A 21,389-nucleotide genomic window follows, 5' to 3' on the forward strand; every position below is an offset into this window, starting at 1 on the left:
GGAAGAGCAGAGGGCAATTTCTCATAGCTCCAGAAAGAATGAAGCAGCTGGGCCAAAGCGGAAAGATGCTCACTTGTGGATATGTCTGGTAATGAAAGTAAAATCTGATGCTATAAAGAACAGTATTGCAGAGGAAGCTGGAGTGTTAGGTCCATGAATCAAGGTAAATTGGATGTGGTCAAGCAGGAGATGGCAAGAGTACACATCAACATATTAGGAATCAGTGAACTAAAATGGACGAGAAAGGAGAATTTAATTCAGATGACCATTATTATATCTACTACTGTGAGCAAGAATCCCTTAGAAGATATGGAGTAGCCCTCATAGTCAACAAAAGAGACTGAAATGCAGTACTTGGTTGCAACCTCAAAAACAGCAGAATGATCTTGGTTCATTTCTAAAGCAAACCATTCAACATCAAAGTAATCTTAAGTCTGTGCCCAGCCACCGATGCCAAAGAAGCTGAAGTTGATCAGTTCTATGAAGACCTAGAAGACCTCCTAGAACAAACACCAAAAAACATGTCCTATTCATTATGGGGGATTGGAATGCAAAAGTAGGAAGTTAAGAGATACCTGTAGTAACAGGCAAGTTTGGCATTGGAGTACAAAATGAAGCAGGACAAAGGCTAGCAGAATTTTGCCAAGAGAATACACTGATGATAGCAAATACCCCTTTTCAACAACACAAAAGAAGACTTTACGCATGGATATCACCACATGATCAATACCGAAATCAGATTGATTGTGTTCATTGCAGCCAAAGATGGAGACGCTCTGATGCTCTGTAGTCAGGAAAAACAAGATCTGGAACTGACTGTGGAACAGATCATCAAGTCCTTATAGCAAAATTCAGGCTTAAACTAAGGAAAGTGGGGAAACCACTAGGCCAGTCAGGTATGATTTAAATAAAATCCCCTATGATTATAGTTAAAGTTAAGTCACTTAGTCGTGTCCGACTCTTTGCAACCCCTTGGACTGTAGCCCACCAGGCATTCTCCAGGCAAGAATACTGGAGTGGGTTGCCATTTCCTTTTCCAGGGGATCTTCCCAACTGAGGGATCGAACCCGGGTCTCCTGCATTGCAGGCAGCCGCTTTAACCACTGAGCCACCAGGGAAGCCCCCTGTGATTATAGGGAGGTTACAAATAGATCTGGTAGATCTGGTAGACAGAGTTCCTGAAGAACTGTGGACAGAGCTTCCTAATATACAAGAGGTACTGGAAGGAGGCAAAGTGGTTGTTTGAGGAGGTTTTACAAATGGCTGAGGAAAGAAGAGAAGCTTAAGGTGAGGAAGAAAGGGAAAGGTATAACCAACTGAATGCAGAGTTCCAGAGAATAGCAGGGAGAGACAGGAAGGCCTTATTCAATGAACATTGAAGAGAAATAGAAGAAAACAACAGAAGGGAAAAGACTAGAGGTCTCTTGAAGAAACTAGCGATATCACAGGAAAATTTCAATTCAAAGATAGGCATTATAAAGGACAGAAACGGTTAAGACCTAGTAGAAGCAGAAGAGATCAAGAAGAGGTGGCAGGAATACACAGAAGAACTGTACAAAAAGGGTCCTAATGACCCAGGTAACCACGATGGTGTGGTCTCTCACTCAGAGCCAGATATCCTGGAAGGTGAAGTCAAGTGGGCCTTAGGAAGCACTGCTGCCAATAAAGCTAGTGGAGGTGATGGAATTCCAGTTGAGCTATTTAAAATCCTCAAAGATGATGCTATTAAAGTGCTGCATTCAATATGTCAGCAAATTTGGACATACCAGCAGTGGCCACATGACTGGAAAAGGCCAGTATTCATCCCAATTCCCAAGAAGGGCAGTACTAAAGAATGTTCAAATTACTGGACAGTTGCATTCACTTCCTATGCTTGTAAGGTTATGCTCAAAATCTTTCAAGCCAGGCTTCAGCAGTACTTGAATCAAGAACTTCTAGATGTCCAAGCTGGGTTTAGTAAAGGCAGAGGAACAGGGATCACATTGCCAACTAAATCATAGAGAAAGCAAGGGAATTCCAGAAAAAAACTTCTATTTCTGATTCATTGACTATGCTAAAGCCTTTGACTATGTGAATCATAGCAAACTGGAAAACTCTTAAAGATATGAGAATACCAGACCATCTTACCTGTCTCCTGAGAAACGTGTCTGTGGGTTGAGAAGCATCAGTTAGGACCTTATATGGAACAACTGACTGGTTCAGAATTGAGAAAGAGTGCGACAAGTCTGTATATTGTCACCCTGTTTATTTAACTTTTATTCAGAACACATTATGTGAAATGTTGGGTTGGATGAGTTACAGGCTGGAATCAAAACTGCCAGGAGAAATATCAACAATCTCAGATATGCAGATGATACCACTTTAATGGCAGAAGGTGAAGAGGAACTAAAGAGCCTCTTGATGAAGGTGAAAGAGGAGAGTGAAGAAGCCAGCTTAAAACTCAATATTAAAAAAATGAAGATCATGGCATCTGACCCCATCACTTCATGGCAAATAGAAGTGGAAAACATGGAAGCGGTGACAGATTTCCTCTTTTGGGCTTTAAAATCACTGCGGATGGTGACTGCAGTCATGAAATTTGAAGACGATTGCTTCTTGGAAGGAAACTATGACAGTTCTAGACAGTGTATTAAAAAGCAAAGACATCACTTTGCTGACAAACGTCCATATAGTCAAGGATATGGTCTTTCCTGTAGTCATGTACTGATGTGAGAGATGGACCATTAAGAAACCAGAGCACCAAAGAATTGATGCTTTCAAGCTGTGGTGCTGGAGAAGACTCTTGAGAGTCCCTTGGACCACAAGGAGATCGAACTAGTCAGTCCTAAAGGAAATCAAGCCTGAATACTCATTGAAAGGACTGATGTTAATGCCTGGGCCACCTGATGCTATCAGCAGACTCACTAAAAAAGACCTGATGCTGGGAAAGGCTGAAGGCAGAAGGGGAAGAGGGCAACAGAGGCTGAGATGGTTGGATGGCATCACCGATTCAGTGGACATGAACTTGCGCGAACTCTGAGAGATGGTGAGGGACAGGGAGGCCTGGCGTATTGCAGTTCATGGGGTCGCAAAGAGTTGGACATGACTTGATGACTGAACAACAACTGAAAACTGCAAACAGCAACAAATGAAAACATAGTTTTCATTTATCCTAAAGCTACAGGTGCATTTACAATGATGTGCATGTGATTTTTTTTTTGATGGCTAAAACTTTAAAATGTCCCTGAAAGTCATATGCTAGAGGATTAGTAAAATAAAGCATGGTATATTCATTTAAAAGAGTAAGAAACTACATTACTGCAGAAGGATATCTGATATGAGAACGTTTGCTTAATGTATAAAAACAGATTAAAAAATATGAACAATTTGGTTCTATTTAAAAAGTTATACTGAATTTTAGGGGACTGAAAAGCCTCAAGTGAACAGAGGTATCTGAAATATGTGAAAACAAAGATACGGAGCTTCTGCCAGGAGTTGTATGTGCTGTTCGTCCTCACTGAGCTTCCCAGCTTCCCATCCACCCTCCCTTGTGCTGTTCTTGATGCCTGTGTTCAAAAACTTCTCTCTCTTCCTCGGGTGCTTAGTTCATGATAGGCAAAAGGGTGCTCTGTCTCTGGTTACTGAAGTAGTCATGTAGTGGAGTACTTGAATATTACCCATAATGTTCTCTGTTAACACATGGGAGACTGCCCTACGGTCACCCTTTCAGCTTGTGTGAGGAGCCTGTGAAAATTCTTGAACTTTAGAAAAAAGTTTAGAAACTGGAAAAGGTTGAATATTACCTACTATCAGTATTATTTGAACATAGCAATGGAAATTTCTGTGTTCTCTAGGATGTCAGTTATTTTTTTTTGATTCACTGTGTGTGTGTGTGTGTGTGTGTGTGTGTGTGTAGGTATGTATAAATATATACACATATCATATGTTCTCTGAATCAAGAAGTAGCATTCTAGACAAGCAGAATATAGTAGCCTTTATTGAAATAAACATGGTATGTTTCTACATTTGTTTATATCTTAATTATTTAAAATCCATCAAAGAGGTTTTAAAAAAATTTTTTTTAATTACTAAAGTATGATAATGCTTTTCAGATGACTTGGAAAACATAGAACAAAGTTACATATAGTTCCACTATATATTACAATTATGTTTTAAATAGATAATTTAAGATTTTTAATGGGAGTTTTAATATCAAACTTTCAGGAATTCATAGCATGAATAAGCAGAAAAGTAGAATACAGTAACCTGAAAAGCAGTATGAACCAATTCAACATAATTAAGATTTATACAGTTTTCACACAATAGCAGGATACAAATTCTATTCAAGTTCCCATAGACTGTAAAGCAGGAGACACTGAAACATATCCAGGGACGTAAAACAGGGCTTCCTAGGTGGCTCGGTAAAGAATCTGCCAGCTAATGCAGGAGACACAGGAGACTCAGGTTGATCTCTGTGTTGGGATCAATCTCCTGGAGGAAGAAATGGCAACCTACTCCAGTATTCTTGTCTAGGAAGCCCATGGACAGAGGATTCTGATGGGCTACAGTCCCTAGGGTCACAAAGAGTTGGACACGACTGAGCACACATGTGCAAATGCCAAAGAAGGTGCAAAAATTTTGTGGTCTATAGGTATTGGAATCATACAGAATCTGTTCTCTTATCACAGTTGAATTATGTTAGAAATCAATATCAAAAGGTACTCGAAAATATCCCACATATTTTCAAGTGTAATGTGACATTTACCAAGAGAGATCTTGGCTTAGCCGTTGAAAGCCTCAATAAAGTTCAGTTCAGTTGCTCAGTTGCGTCTGACTCTTTGCGATCCCATGAATCGCAGCACGCCAGGTTTCCCTGTCCATCAACAACTCCCAGAGCTTACTCAAACTCATGTCCATTGAATCGGTGATGCCATCCAACCATCTCATCCTCTGTCGTCCCCTTCTCCTCTTGCCCTCAATTTTTCCCAGCATCAGGGTCTTTTCCAATGAGTCAGTTCTTCCCATCAGGTGGCCAAAGTATTGGATCTTCAGTTTCAGCATCAGTCGTTCCAGTGAATATTCAGGACTGGTTTCCTTTAGGATGGACTGGTTTGATCTTCTTGCAGTCCAAGGGACTCTCAAGAGCCTTCTCCAACACCACAGTTCAAAAGCATCAATTCTTCAGCACTCAGCTTTCTTTATAGTCCAAATCTCACATCCATACATGACTACTGGAAAAACCAAAGGTTTGACTAGATGGACCTTTGTTGGCAAAGTAATGTCTCTGCTTTTGAATATGCTGTCTAGGTTGGTCATAGCTTTTCTTCCAAGGAGCAAGCATCTTTTAGTTTCAATAAAGTTAAAAGACTGAAAAAACACAGAGGGTGACTGTAAAGAAGGAATCATTTAAGTGAGAATATGAAAATGAGAAATTAATATGAATGATACTTTAAAAAAACATGTATTTGGAAATTAAATGTGCACATGTAAGTGATGGATGTATCTAAGAAGACATAACAAGGAAAATTAGAAAATGTTTATAATAGAATAAAAATAAAAGGAATAAAAATGAAAGGATAATTTATCAGATTTTGCTGCTGTGTGCAACTTCAATGTGGAAGTTGAATAAGTTATGAAAAAAATAATGGACACTAGCATAAAATTTTGTGAAATTTGAATAAAATCTTTGCTTCAGTTAATAATACTGTATCACATGTTAATTTTCTGTTTTTTTTTTTTTGCATCATACTATTTCTTTATAGTCAGAATTGGATTGAAAATGTCAAGCCTCATTCAAATTGAAAAAAACATCACAAAGATAATAAACTTTATAGACTTTTAGCAGTAATACTAGATGCCAGAGTAAGTGGAACTATATCAAAATTTTGAGTGAATGTAAGTTAGAAATCTAGGATTCCATTCATGCTTAAGCAAACAACTGGAACGAAAATGTCATAAATTTTTTTAGCTAAGCAAAAATTCATGTTTCTAAAAATATATATATTATACATATTTCACTTTTTCTATTTCATGTTCAGTGCTTCCATTTTGTTTAAATGCTTTCCAGTTTCTCCCTCTTATTTTTTGTTGTTCTTTCTCAAGCCTTTTTCGAGTGCATTTAAATAAAATGGGAGCACTGATTATGAAATAGAAAAAGTGAAACAAACTAGATAAAAGTAAAAAGTCATACTGTAGTACAGTTATTTTTAAATAGGGCTGTATATTAGACTCACATCTGAAGCTTTGGTGAAAAAAACAATACCTTGGTGTTTATATTTTACAAAAAATTTCAAGATAATTCTAATGTTCATCTGGATTTTAAAAAGTGATTGCAGGTTTTTCTATTAAATGGTAGTTTCAGTGATACAGAATTTACTATTTTCTGTTGACCAGTCATGATACAATGGTGTTAAAATGAATAATAGTTACATAATCACAGTAGTAAAAAATATTTTATCAGTTTTTATGATCAATAGCCAGATAAAAAATAAAAGATAATTTAGAATTGCAAGCAATAATGGCAACATGATTAACCTAATGATGTAAAATACTTACATACAATTTGAGGGGTTAAGTAGAGTGATGTGGTAATTGAAAGCGCATACTTCCAAATGGATGTGCATAATTCCAGGTGTTTTCATCCACCCAGCCAGTCTGTGTTTTTTGGTTGGTGCATTTAATCCATTTACATTTAAGGTAACCATCGATATATATGATCCTATTGCTGTTTTCCTAATTGTTTTGAGTTTATTTTTTGTAGGTCTTTTCCTTCTCTTGTTTTTTCTCCTTGGAGTCTCTTTCTCATTTTATATCCTGCTGTTCCCTTCTGCCTTGTTCCTTTTGCATTTTATATCATGCCATTCCCTTCTGATTTCTCGTTGAGAAATCAGCTGATAACCTTATGGGAATTCCTTTGTATGTTATTTTTCATTTTCCCCTTGTATTTAATTTTTGTTATTTTGATTGCTGTGTGTCTTAGTGTGTGTTCCTCCTTGGGTTTATCCTGCCTGCGAGTCTCTGTTCTTCTTGGACTAGGTTGAATTTTTCCTTTTCCATGTTAGGAAAAATTTCAACTGTTATCATTTTAGACATTTTCTCAGATGCTTCCTCTCTTCTCCTTTTGGGACCCTTATAATGTGAATGTTGGTGTGTTTAATGCTGTCCCAGAGGTCTCTTTGGCTGTCTTCATTTTTTTTTTTGTTGTTGTTGTTCTTTTTTCTATATTCTGTTTTGTGGCAGTGAGAGCCACCATTCTGTCTTCTAGACCAATTTCCTCTTCTTCTGCCTGTTATTCTGCTATTGATTCCTTCCACTGTATTGTTCATCTCTGTTTGTTCTTTAGTTATACTTGGTCTTTGGTGAACATTTCTCATATCTTCATTCTTTTTCCAAGATCTTGGATCGTTTTCACTATCATTATTCTGAATTCTTTTTCTGGAAGGTGCTTATTTCCCCCCACCACCTTTTAGTTGTCTTCCTGTGATTTTATCCTGTCCCTTCATCTGGGACACAGTTGTTTGCATTTTCACTTTGATTAACTTTCTGTTATGTGGTTTTTCTTCTGGCGGCTGCAGGATTGCAGTTTTCCTTGCTTCTTCTGTCTGCTCCCTGGTGGATAAGGCTAAGAGGGTTGTGTAAGCTTCCTGATAGGAAGGACTGGTGGTGGGAAAAACTGGATCTTGCTCTGGTAGGCAGGGTTGTGCTTAGTAAAACTAATCTGGGGACTTCCCTGCTGGTCCAGTGGTTAACGCTTTGCCTTCCAGTGCACAGGGTGCAGGCTTGATCCCTGGTCGTGGAGCTAAGATCCCATATGCCCTATGGCCAAGAAACCAGATCATAAAAAGCAGAAGCAATATTGTAACAAATTTAATGAGGACTTAAATTAAGAAAAAAACAAGTAATCCAGTTGTCTGCTTATGGGTAGGGCATTGCACTCCCTCTTTGTTAGTTGTTTCGCCTGAGGCACCCCAGCCCTGGGGTCTACAGATTCTATGGTAGGGTTAATGGTGACCTCAAAGAAGGCTCACCAAGGGGCACCTCCCAGGACTACTGTTGCCAGTGCCTGTGGCCAGCCACTGTTGACCCATACCTCCATAGGAGACCCTCCAACACTAAGTAGGTCTGGTTCAGTCTCCTATAGAGGGTCACTGGTCCTTTCCTCTGGGTCCTGGTGTGCTCAAGATTTTGTTTATGCCCCCCAAGTCGGTGTCTCTGTTTCCCAGAGTCCTGTGGGAGTCCTGTAATCAAATCCCACTGGCCTTCACAGTCAGATTCAAGGGGGATTTCTAGTCCCTTTGCTGGGTCCCCTGGCTGGGAAGCTTGATGTGGGGCTTGTATTATTGTTCTCCGGTTTGTGGGTTCCCCGCCCGGTGGGTATGGGATTTGATTTTATAATGATCACATTCCTTCTACTGTCTTGTTGCAGCTTCTCCTTTGTCTTTCGATGTAAGGTATCTTTCTGTGGTCGGTTCCAGGATTCTCCTGTCAATGATTGTTCAACAGCTAGTTGTGATTTTGGTGCTCTCGCAGGAGGAGATGAATACATGTTCTTACACTCAGCCATCTTGAACCCCTAGATAGCTGTGTAGATGTCCTCTCATTGTTATGTTCAAATTGTATTAAAATAGTAATTATCTTTCTATCAGAAGCTTTGATTAGGCTCCTGTGGGTGTTTAGAATTCTGGTTTGCGTGAAATTGGTTTAGTGAGCCATGATCAGTATTTTTAATAAAAATTGAAATAAAATGGAAAAGGGAACAATAAAATGTATTACATGCAGTAAGACAAAAATGTTTCTTGAAAATTTTGTTTCCCTGTGTGTGTGTGTGTATTCCCTATACTTGCGTACCAGGTTGCAGTGTAAAATATATTTCTTACAATGAGTTTGAGGTTAAAAAAAAAAGTTTCAGAAATATCTTTATAAATTAAACAAGGCATTCTAGTAGAGAGTGTGATGCTGAAATTAGTAGTATTTATGGAAGGTTGAATTTTATGAGATCTCCTGTTTACATGAAAAAAATCTAATCATTCTTAAATAATAATCACTCAGGGGCTGCCCACACCACTTCTTTTCACATTGTTTAAAAGCTTTTTCTTATATTGAACTGATATTAATCCCATTTTTGAATAACATCCATTTATTGGTTGAATAATAAGCTCTTCAGTCTCACTTATTCCAGACGAAGAATCAGCAAAGTATATCTTCCAGGCCAAATCCAGCTTGCCTCCTAATTTTGCAAATGAACATAGAAACATATTAGAACATAGAAACATCCATTCATTTATGTATGTATATGGTTGCATTTTTGCTTCAGTTGACAGTGCATGTGGTAATCTGTTCAGAAAATGATAGTCCAGGTATAGTGTATAGTTTTGGGCAAAATTTTCAAAGGTGTGTTCCTAAAAAACTGGTTTCCTGAGATGATCCTCAGTGAAAGGCTGCTGCATAAAATAAGTTGGAAAACACTATGTGATATCTCCTTAGGCATTTATAGTACTATAGAATATTAAATGCTTCAGAAGTTCCCAGTAAACGAACCTCTTTAGTATTATTTCCCATATATATTATGTGTGTGTGTATCTATGTTTGTGTGTATACAGAGTGCAGAGTATCTATTAATTAAAATTTATTGGCATTCTGAGGGACATAATAGAAAATGCTGGGTTAAGGAAGTATCTTAATAAGGAGAGATTTAGATTCCACCAATTTAGAATTGGTGGGAGTATAGGTAGCCTCTATTAAAGAAAGCTTTAGAAGTTAATACTGCTGATGTTTTGATAATGTTTAAGAAGGTGGGAAAGTTATTATTCTATAAACTTAATTTTTATATCTATTGATTCTTCAAGAGTGGCTACCAAAATGAGTTGTGCCAATTCACTTTAATTATGAATTCTATGTAAATTTAAAGCTTGTTTACCTGATTTTTTTACTATCTGATGGATAAATTAATTTAGAAAAGAGGGAATATGGAAATGTTAGGAGCTATCAAGAATTAATTCATGTCAATCTGTGCCAAAACCAATACAGAATTGTAAAGTAAAAATTAAAAATAAATAAATAAATTAAAAAAAAAGAATTAATGATCCAAGAAATTAAGATAAAATATTTTCTAAAATTAGATTATAAGTAGAAATATTTGACCTGAGTTTAGTTCAGTTCAGTTTAGTCGCTCCGTTCTGTCCGACTCTTTGCGACCGCATGGACTGCGGCATGCCAGGCCTCCCTGTCTATCACCAACTCCCGGAGTTTACTCAAACTCCCTGAGTTAAACAGTTCAATTTATGCTCAAGTAAGGTTCTTTGTCCCACTCCAGTGTTCTTGCCTGGAGAATCCCAGGAACGGGGGATCCTGGTGGGCTGCTGTTTATGGGGTCACACAAAGTTGGACACGACTGAAGTGACTTAGCAGCAGCAAGGTTCTTTGTGTGTTATTTTTTCTATTATAGTTTTTCTTTCCGTTTCAAATGAAAGTGTGATCTTTAGTTGTGTTATATTAGTTTGTACTATTGCAAACTGAACATATTTTTTAGTTATTTTTTTTTATTGTTCAAAAAGTCATATAGATGTTGAGTAGAAAAGTTAATACAGTTTAATCCTAGGAGAATACAACTAAACAAAAATGTGGTGAAATATGGAAACAATCTGAATACTTACACTAAATCTTTTCATTTAAAATCTTCATCTTAATCAAACTGTTGTCTAGGTATTTATTCTAAGTTTAAACTGTCTTCTCTCCACAGAATCAAGTGACGGATACTAATAGAAAACTGCAACATGAGGGAAAGGAAGTAAGACCAGTTTACCTTTTGAAAAATCTTCTCTGTTTCCTGTCATTCTCTTTGATAACTGTGTTCCTGATTTAGTGGTTTGAGACCATAAGCTGCATGTTGGAAGAACTTGGACATTATCATTGCTTCTCATGTTTGTCTGAAGTAAATGAATATAATCACTAGAAAGCTTAATGAGAGTATGTAGCCTTCCTTAGTTGTATTTTTAAATGACTTGAGTAGACATAATATGGCCAATGCTGTTTCCTCTGCCTAGAATCTTCTTTCTCCAGTGTTTATGCACTTCAGATATTTGCTGATATGTTACCTCCTAATGAGGCCTTTGGAGAAGGCAGTGGCACCCCACTCCAGTACTCTTGCCTGGAAAATCCCATGGATGGAGGAGCCTGGTAGGCTGCAGTCCATGGGGTTGCTAAGAGTCAGACACGACTGAGCGACTTCACTTTGACTTTTCACTTTCATGCATTGGAGAAGGAAATGGCAACCCACTCCAGTATTCTTGCTTAGAGAATCCCAGGGACGGGGGAGCCTGGTGGGCTGCCATCTATGGGGTCACACAGAGTCAGACACGACTGAAGTGACTTAGCAGCAGCAGCAATGAGGCCTTTACTAACCAACTTATTTAAAATTGCAGTCTCACTTTCACCTTTTGTTTTCTTTTTACCTTTCCTGTTTAATTTTTCTCCATTGCCCCTATCATGCTCTGATATTATATAGTTTTCCTTATATGTTTGTTTTTTTTGTCTCCTTCTAGTAGAAATTAAGCAAAGTCAGGATTTTTTTTTTAAATACACTGCCATATCCCCTCTACCTGCCTAAACAGTGACTGGCACAACATGAATGTGCCATAAGTATTTGTTAAAAAAGTGAATCATTGATTCTATTAATTGATATATTCACCATTTAAATCATAGTTTATAAGATCATTTGATGTCCATTTTCTCACTTAATCCTCATGGCTGACCTATGAGAAAATTAGGACTAGTATTTTATTGACTAGGAAAATAAAACAAATGATTTACAAAAGTTTACATAGTAACTGATATGGCTGAGATTAATATCCAAGTTTTCTGACTTATAGTCAATTACTGTTCTCTGTATCATGTACCTTCCTTATTGCCTAATACTTATTTAATGTTTAATAATCTTTAAGATTAGCCTTTGATTGTCTTATCAGTAACTTAATCAGGACCACTTCTCTCTCTCTTTTTTTGGGGGGGAACATAGTATTTAAGTAGCTAACATTTTTAGGTATGGATATGGGATGAATTCTATAAGAGGCCATATAGGTTATTGCTTTTTAAAAGTTTGTCTCACATATTTTAAGTTTTTGCAAAGAGCACAGTTTCTTCTAGTTTTATTGTCTGTCACTTCAGATGGAAGACTTTAAAACTCTATGAGAAGATAAGTACTGCATAAGTACTTCACTAAAGTACTTCACTAAACTGGAATTCTTGGAAAAGCCACAACTTCTAAGTGTGTGGTTTATTCTCTATTAAAATAGAGATTTAGTTAAAGATTATTTTCAAGATTCATTTGAAGCTGTATAAGGACTGTTTTCCTCTAGGCATCTAGCACTGATGAAAGAAATATAGGATCTTCTTAGATTGATGAAGTCATAAATCATGAAAAGTCTGAATAGGGTTTGGAGCAAATCTGCAAGTCGTCTTTTCTTTTTTCCTGGATAGCCCCTGAATTTTAAGGTTTCATTTAACCTAGCCTTTCCTGTTGTAGTGTGTATGCATCTTGGGGAGAAAGGGGGAAACCATGCAGGGATATTTTACTGGTTGAGAAAGGCAGTTCCCTAGTCCACTTGGCAGGTCTTACTATGAAACTGTCTGGGATGTTCTGATGAGTTGAACATAGGGTGGAAAAATGTGACTGAAAGCTTTTTATTTACAGCTGTTGGCATAACTCAGTTTTTTTTCCCTCTTGCCAAGCTGGTGATAGCAATGGAAGAGCTGAAGCAGTGTCGGCTACAACAGAGAAATATTTCTGCCACTGTTGATAAATTAATGCTGTGTCTTCCAGGTGAGAAACTGGATATAGAGTAGAATTCTTGATGCAGTTTCTTTAGCTTTAATTAATCTTTCACTTTTTCTAAATTATTCTTATGTGCTCTTTTTCCCTTCTCTTTAAAGTTCTGGAGATGTATAGTAAACTGCGGGACCAGATGAAAACTAAAAGGTAAGTTTTTTTTAAATTGAATACTTTGTGTTATCTAAAATTTGTTATTTAGAATTCTTTTAAAAAGTCCATATTTAGAATAACCTTTCAAAAATAATTAAGTCCATAAGACATCTTCTCTAGCCTTTTGTATAACTATTGATTCATCCTGAGAGTTACTATTATGTTTAAGAAAAAATACTACACATAGTTTGATTTTTAGAAGACCCAGTTTTTTAGGGGAAAAGCATATAACTGTTTTAATGATAGTTAATTTCAGAAATATGCTTTGGTTTAGAAAAAATAGTTCTGGAGGTTCTCCATTGAAACAGAACCAATAATGTGTATATCTCTGTGTGTGTGTGTGTGTGTGTGTGTGTGTGTGTGGAGAGAGAGAGAGAGATTGATTTTCTTTTTTTAGCAAATTGGTTCACATGATTATGGAGGCTGGCAACTCCAAAATCTGCCTAGTAGATTAGTAGGCTAGTTAGTGTCAGGGAAGAGTGAATACTATTGCCTGAGTCTGAAGACAGTCTGCTGGCCAAATTCCATCTTCCTCTGGGGAGTTTAGTCTTTTTTCTATCGAGGCGTTTAACTGGTTTAATGAAGCCCACTCACATTATGCAGACTATTCTTCTTTACTCAAAGTCTACAGATTTAAGCACTGATAATCTTGTGTCAGTTTAAAGCTCAACATTCAGAAAACGAAGATCATGGCATCTGGTCCCATCACTTCATGGGAAATAGATGGGGAAACAGTGGAAACAGTGTCAGACTTTATTTTTGGGGGCTCCAAAATCACTGCAGATGGTGACTGCAGCCATGAAATTAAAAGACGCTGACTCCTTGGAAGAAAAGTTATGACCAACCTAGATAGCATATTCAAAAGCAGAGACATTACTTTGCCAACAAAGTTCCATCTAGTCAAGGCTATGGTTTTTCCAGTAGTCATGTATGGATCTGAGAGTTGGACTGTGAAGAAAGCTGAGCACCGAAGAATTGATGCTTTTGAACTGTGGTGTTAGAGAAGAATCTTGAGAGTCCCTTGGACTGCAAGGAGATCCAACCAGTCCATTCTGAAGGTCGGCCCTGGGATTTCTTTGGAGGGAATGATGCTAAAGCTGAAGCTCCAGTACTTTGGCCACCTCATGTGAAGAGTTGACTCATTGGAAAAGACTCTGATGCTGGGAGGGATTGAGGGCAGGGGAGAAGGGGACGACAGAGGATGAGATGGCTGGATGGCCTCACCGACTTGATGGACGTGAGTCTGAGTGAACTCCGGGAGTTGGTGATGGACAGGGAGGCCTGGCGTGCTGCGATTCATGGGGTCGCAAAGAGTCGGACACGACTAAGCGACTGAACTGAATCTTGTGTCAAAAATACCTTCACAGAAATATCCAGAATAATATTTGATCAAATCTTTGGGTGCTATGGCATAACCAAGTTGACATGTAAAATTAACCATCACAAGGGGCAAAGTCAAGGTTAAGCTCAGAGGATTGCTTTCTTATGTATTATTTTAATCTGGTTTTATTCCAGAGGAAACTTTATAGTGACTCTTTGGCTCTTCTTCCCAAACTAGAGTAAGCATCCGTACTGTCTCTGCCCTGGGGTACCCTGCAGTATGATGGGGGTATGTGAAGCTTTACGATAAATAGGACACATCTTCCTGGAATGTTAATTTTACCTAGTTTTGAGGGGAAAAGTACAGAATTAAAATGTTAGTATTGAAATAAGGTTAAATATATCATGAATAAAATTATAAATCCTCAAGACTTAAAGTTAAAACATGAGGCATCGGTATTTTTTTAATTTCTTAAGGCTACTTCCCAGACTGTCTTTTCCCCAGGAGAACATATTCATATAAGTGAACACAGATTGAACAGTATGAGAAATTCTGTTCAGTGTGATAGAAAGTAATATTATTGCCCTGATAACTTTTTTATGAAGTTCTAGAATTACAGAGAATTACAGAGATTAAAAAAAAACAAAACTTCTGTGTCAACTTCTCTAAATTAACAAATAGTGACAATTCTGGTTTTAATTCATATATATATGTGTATATATAATTTGTGGCATAAACATATGTGATCAGAGAGAGGTAAAGATGTACATTTTAAGAAATTCAGGTAGAACTCATCCCTTTCCTCAATCCTTTTCCTTTCCTTTCTCCTTTGAGGAAACCAGTATCATAAATCTGGTATTTCCTTCTAGTCCATGTTTTTAATGTCCAAAAATCATATTGTATTTTAAAAAACATTTTCATGAATAGTTCTGGTCTTTGCTTTTTTGAGATTCATTCATTCATTCAATAAAAATGAATTGAGTACCTGCTGTGTTGCTAGGCATTGCTTTTAGTGTTGGGGATATAGCTCTGAAAAAAAGACAATAATATCTACAATCATGGGCTAACATACTAGTGGAGAGCTTTTTAAAACTTATGTATAGAGATCTAGTTCACTTATTTTAATTGCTTTATAGTAGTTCATTATATGAACAATCTGCATTTTTCCTCTTAATTCAAGTGATTGTCATAAATGCTATTGACCAGTATTTCCAGTTCAACCTTTTTCTGGTGCATAGAGTAGGATTATATTTTGGGGGCTGCCTTTAGCTATGTCAACACCACATACTGAGTTGCTCTCCTATATGGTATCCTCCTTAATCTACTTGGGCTCTATTACCCAATGTTATGCTTCTGTGCTGCCTGAATGCCCTTCTCATTCCTGTTTGGCCCTGACACAGCTGCCTTCCTATACATACAGTCTTACCTCACTAGGTCCCTCGTATCCCATGCTGGTCCATCTTACCCCTTATCCACCAGTATATGAATGCTTTCATTTATTTGGATCTTCTTTAACTGTTTTCTGCTTTTTTAGTGAACAAGTCTTATATATCTTTTATCATATTTATCCCTAATTATTTTATATTTTTTGATGTCTATTTTCAATGGTATTACTTTCTAAATTTTAATTTTCAGTAATTTATTACTAGTATACTATTAAATTTGTGTATTTATCTTTTATTCTGCAATCTTATTAAATCATATACTAATTCTAGGAGCTTTTTTGTATATTACATCGAATTTTCTATGTAGCTGATTATCTTATCTGCAAATAAAGATAGGTATATTTTTTTCTTTCCAATTGGGATGCTTTCTTTTTTGGTTTGGTTTACTTGTCTTGTTGAACGAGTTAGAGCCTCTAAAAGTGAAGTGAAAGTGAAAGTTGCTCAGTTATGTCTGACTCTTTGTGACCCCATGGACTATACAGTCCATGAAATTCTCTAGGCCAGAATACTGGAGTGGGTTGCCGTTGCTGTCTCCAGGGGATCTTTCCAGTCCAGGGATAGAACCCAGGTCTCCTGCATTGCAGGCAGATTCTTTACCCCCTGAGCCACAAGGGAAGCTGGTTAGAACCTCTGCTGCTGCTGCTGCTGCTGCTAAGTCACTTCAGTCGTGTCCGACTCTGTGCGACCCCATAGATGGCAGCCTACCAGGCTCCCCCGTCCCTGGGATAAGGCTAGATATCTTTGTCCTGTTCCTGATCTTAGAGGGAATGCATTTAACCATTAAATCATATGTTAGGTGTAATTTTTGGTATATGTAATTTATAAGGTTGAAGAAGTTTGCTTTTATTTCTAGTTCTTGAAACTTTCTATTAGGAATGAATATTGGTTTTGTCAAAGGCTTTTTCTATGTAAATGAGATGATCATCATGTGTGCTAAGTTGCTTCAATTGTGTCTGACTCTTCGCAACCCTATGGACTGTAGCCCAGCAGGCTTCTTTGTCCATGAGGATTCTCCAGGCAAGAATACTGGAGTGGGTTGCCATGCCCTCCTCCAGGGGATCTTCCCAGCCCAAGGATAGAACCTGCATTGGCGCTTGCATTGGCAGGCGGGTTCTTTACCACTAGTGCCAGGTGATCATACGTTTCTTAAAAAATGCTTTTAGTTTCTTAATATGATGATTTATATTGAATGTTAAATGTTAAACTTGCATTCATGGAATAAATCCCACTTGGTCATGATATACTGTTCTTTTTAATGTGATGTGGTATTTGATTTGCTAAAATTTTGTTAAGGATTTTTGTATCTGTGTTCATGAGAAATGTTTATCTGTGGTTTCCTTTTTGTGTTATATCTTTTTGGAATCAGATTCATGCTAGCCTTATGAATAACTTGGAAATTTTCCTGTCTTTGATTTTCTGGAAGAATTTGTATAGTATTAGTAATTATTTTCCTTAAACATTAATACTTGGTACCATTGAAACGACTTGACCCAGGAGATTTGCATGTTTTTGGTAAGAAAGTTGTTAACTACAGATTTAATTTAAAAAATAAATACATGGCTGTGTTTGCATTTTGTGTTTCTTGAGAAAATTTTGTTCATTTGTATCTTTCAAGTAATTTATCCATGTTATCCAAATTGTTGAATTCATTAACAAAAATTGTTAATTGTATTACTGTATTATTTTAACATGTAGAATCTATAGTGATACTTTTCCTTTGATTACTTATGTTGATGCTTTGTCATTTCTGTCTCTCATTATTTTGACTAGTTGTTTGTCAATTTTATTAATTTTTTGAAAATAGTATCTTTAGGTTTTATTGTTTTTTTTTTTCCTTATTTTTCTAATTTACTGATTTTTGATATGAGGAGAAGGGGACAACAGAGAATGAGATGGCTGGATGGCATTACCGACTCAATGGACATGAGTTTGGGTAAACTCCAGGAGTTGGTGATGGACAGGGAGGTCTGGTGTGCTGCAGTCCACGGGGTCACAAAGAGTCAGACACGACTGAGCGACTGAACTGAACTATTTCCTTTCTCCTATTTAATTGGGATCTAATTTGCTCTTTTTTTGGGGGTTGAAGTATAATTGATTTGCAGTGTATTAGTTTTAAGTGCACAGCAAAATGATTCAGTCATACACACGCACACACACACACATGCCTGGCTTGCTGCAGTCCATGGGGTTGCAAAGAGTAGGACACGACTGGGCGACTAAACAGCAACTCTCTCTATATCTACCTGTCTATCTCATATCTTCTTTATCCATTCATCTATTGATGGACACTTGGGTTGCTTCTGTATCTTGGCTGTTGTAAATAATTTGTTTTTTTTCCTAGCTTTTTCAGGTGGAAGCCCAGGGCATTGATTTTGGTTCTGTTTTCTAATGTAGCTAGTTAAAGCTGTATATTTCTCTTTAACAGTGCTTTAACTGAATCTTACATGTTTTATAATGTTGCAGTTTTTTTTTTACATTTATTTAAAATATTTTCTAATTTCTGTTGTGATTTTAAACATTTAGTTCACAGACTATTTAGAAGTTCACTGGTTAATTTCTAAATATTAGGGGATTTTCCTGATGTATCAAAATTGATTTATATTTTAGTTCATTGTGTTCATAAATGTAAAATGTATGATTTCAATCTTTTATATTTTGTGAGACTTGTTTTATGGCCCAGTTTTATGGTCTGTTTGGTGAAAATGACATATACACTTTATTTTTTTTTTAATTTTTTAATTTTTTTGGTCTTTTTCTTTTCTTTTTATTTTATTTTTTAAAAATTTTTTATTTTACTTTAAAACAACTTATACTGTTATTGAGAAGAGCATCTCTATCATTTAGACATACTGGTTGATAGCATTGTGTAGCTTTTCTACATCCTGATGATTTTGCATTTGTTATTTGCTGACAGGGGAGTGTTGAAATTGCCTATTATGTTTGGACTTACATATGTATTCTTTCAGTTTTTTCAGTGTATATTTTGAGGTTCTCTTATTGGTTGCATATACATTAAGCATTGTTTTATCTTCTTTATGAAAGGATCCATTTATTATTATGGAAAGTTCTTCATCCCTGGTAATATTTTTTCTGAAATATATGTTGTTTAGTATTAATATAGCCAGCCACTGCTGCTATCTTTTTGCTTAATTTTTACATTGCCTATTTTTAATATACATTTTTCTAAAATATTTTTAACAGCCTCATTGAGACATAGTTCATATACTTTTCACTTCATTTATTTAAAACATACAGTTCAGTGGCTTTTAGTGTATTCAGGGTTGTATGACCATCATTACAGTCAATTGTAGAATGTTTTTATTCTTCACAAAAGAAACTCTGAGCCCCTTGGCCATCAGTGTTCAATTTTTTCTTGTCCCCTGCCTCCCTTGCCAGCTACTGGGAATCACTGGTCTGTTTTCTGTTTCTTCATATTTACTTATTCTGGACATTTCATATAAATGGAATCATATAATATATGATTTTTTGTGATTGGCTTCTTTCATTTAACATAATGTTTCCCAGGTTAATCCATGTTGTGCCATATATCAGTACTTTATTTCTTTTTATTGCTGAATATTCCATTGCATGGATGTACCACACTTTATTTATCCATTCATTAGTGGATGAGCATTTGGGTTGTTTAAGTTTTAGGGTTTTACAAATAATGCTTCTATGCATTTTTGTTTACAATTTGTTGTGTGGAAATATGTTTTTATTTCATTTCTCTTGGCTTTCTTGGAATGAAATTTTGCTGGATCATGGTAATTCTGTGTAACTATTCAAGGAACTGCCAGATTTTTCTCCAAAGCAGCTGTGCCATTTTACCTTACCCCCAGCAGCATATGAGGATTTCATTTTCTATACATCCTACCAGGATTTATAATTGTCTTTTGATTATGGCTATCTTGGTGAGTGTGAAATGGTATCATATTGTTCACCTTCATTTTTGAAATCTATTTTTGATGGATATATAATTCTAAGTTTATAGATTCATTTGTTCTTGAGATATCTTTTTTTTGTCTTCTGGCTTATATAATTTCTGAGGAAAAAGTATATGAACAGCTTTTTTTGGTCACTCTCCTTATTGTGTCTTTTCTCTAGCTATTTTGAAACTTTTGTCTGTAAAATTTGTTCTCAGCAATTTGATTTTGATGTGCTTTTGTATAAATATGTATGTATGCATTCATGTATGTGTGTATTTATTCTGCTTGTGGTTTGTTTAGTTTCTTGGTTTTGTGAGTTTATAATTTTCATAAAATCTGAAAGATGTTCAGATACTATTTTTCCAAATATTATTTTTTGGTCCCTTTTCCATCCTCATTCTGAGATTTCAGTTTTATCTATGTTGGACAACTTCACAAAATCCCATAGGTGATTTGAGGATCTTCTTTTTTTCCAATCTTTTTTCTCTGTACTTTATATGGGATAGGTTTTATTGCTGTGCTCTTTTTCATTGTCAAATCTTTTCATCCAGTGAAATTTTCATTTCAGATGATATATTTTTTATCTTTAGAAGTTCCATTTGGTTTTTTATGTTTAATTTTATTTGTTATTTTACATCTTTTAAAAATACATGTTACAGTGCTCTAATTTCTCTGTTTATGTACTTCTTTGCTAGTTCTGTCATTTTTGGTATTTTGGATTTCTCTGAAGATTGTTTTTCCTAATTATAAGTCAATTTTTTGTTCTTTTCATGTCTTGTAAGTTTTGATTAGATAATGGTCATTATATTATGTTGCTGAGTGTTTGAATTTTGGGGGACTTTTTTTTCTTACAGGATATTGGTCTTCGTTTTGGCAAATAGTTTAGTTGTTTGCAGATCCATCTCATCAGACTCCATTTTTAAGCTCAGCTAACTTTTCCTTTTGGGGCTTCCCTGGTGGCTCAGCTGAAAAAGAATCCGCCTGCAGTGTGAGAGAACTGGGTTTGATCCCTGGGTTGGGAAGGTCCTCTGGAGAAGGGAAAGGCTATTCACTCCAGTATTCAGGCCTGGAGAATTCCAGGGGATCGCAGAGTTGGACATGACTGAAAGATTAAGCACAACTTTTCCTTTATTACAGGGGTTGCTTGGAGTAGTATTCATCTTTGAAAAACTCTGAAATCCCAAGGACTCTGCACTTTGGCTGTTCAGAGTTCAAATGTTTTCTCTGTTTTGTCTGAGCTCCTTGAAGTATTTATCTTACATCTCCCTTCTGTCTGTCTCTCCTTCCATGTTCTTCCTGTCTTTCGTTCCCTTCCTTTTTTTTCCTTCCCTCCCTTTTTTATTCCTGTTCATGCAGAATTTTACTTTTCCTATGCCTGGCCTAGTACTCAGCAATGGCTCAAGGGAACTCTTGTATAAATTTCTGCACTTCTTTCTCCATTGCTTCCCTTTCTTGAGGAAATTCTGCACAACCTTAAGGTGTATCATTATTCCTGAACTGCATCTCTGATGCTAACTCTGCTAAGTTGTTGGGCTCTGTTTGGATTTTCTCTGACTGTGTCCATGATCTAGAAATCACATTCAGGTAGCTATTAAATTCACCTTTTTTGTTTTCCTTTTTTCAGAGACCACAGTTTTGTGTTATTTGATGTTCACTGTCTGAAAGCAGTTGTTTTATGAATTTTAGCTAGTTCCCAGGTGGTGTTAGTGGTGAAGAACCCTCCTGCCAATGCAGGAGGCATA

At 36.4% G+C, this 21,389-nt stretch overlaps 1 protein-coding gene across 1 annotated transcript in view; it reads left to right on the forward strand.

Moving 5' to 3' along the window:
* EXOC6B (exocyst complex component 6B) overlaps positions 1–21,389 on the forward strand; it is a 697,089-nt gene that overhangs the window by 91,542 nt on the left and 584,158 nt on the right. Inside the window, exons 3-5 of the mRNA XM_040223938.1 lie at positions 10,718–10,765; positions 12,706–12,796; positions 12,907–12,952. Of these exons, the coding sequence (XP_040079872.1) occupies positions 10,718–10,765; positions 12,706–12,796; positions 12,907–12,952 (185 nt within the window). The remainder of the gene's footprint in view (positions 1–10,717; positions 10,766–12,705; positions 12,797–12,906; positions 12,953–21,389) is intronic.

Source organism: Oryx dammah, unplaced genomic scaffold (genome assembly GCF_014754425.2).
Source record: "Oryx dammah isolate SB20612 unplaced genomic scaffold, SCBI_Odam_1.1 HiC_scaffold_25, whole genome shotgun sequence".
NCBI classification, from domain to species: domain Eukaryota; kingdom Metazoa; phylum Chordata; class Mammalia; order Artiodactyla; family Bovidae; genus Oryx; species Oryx dammah.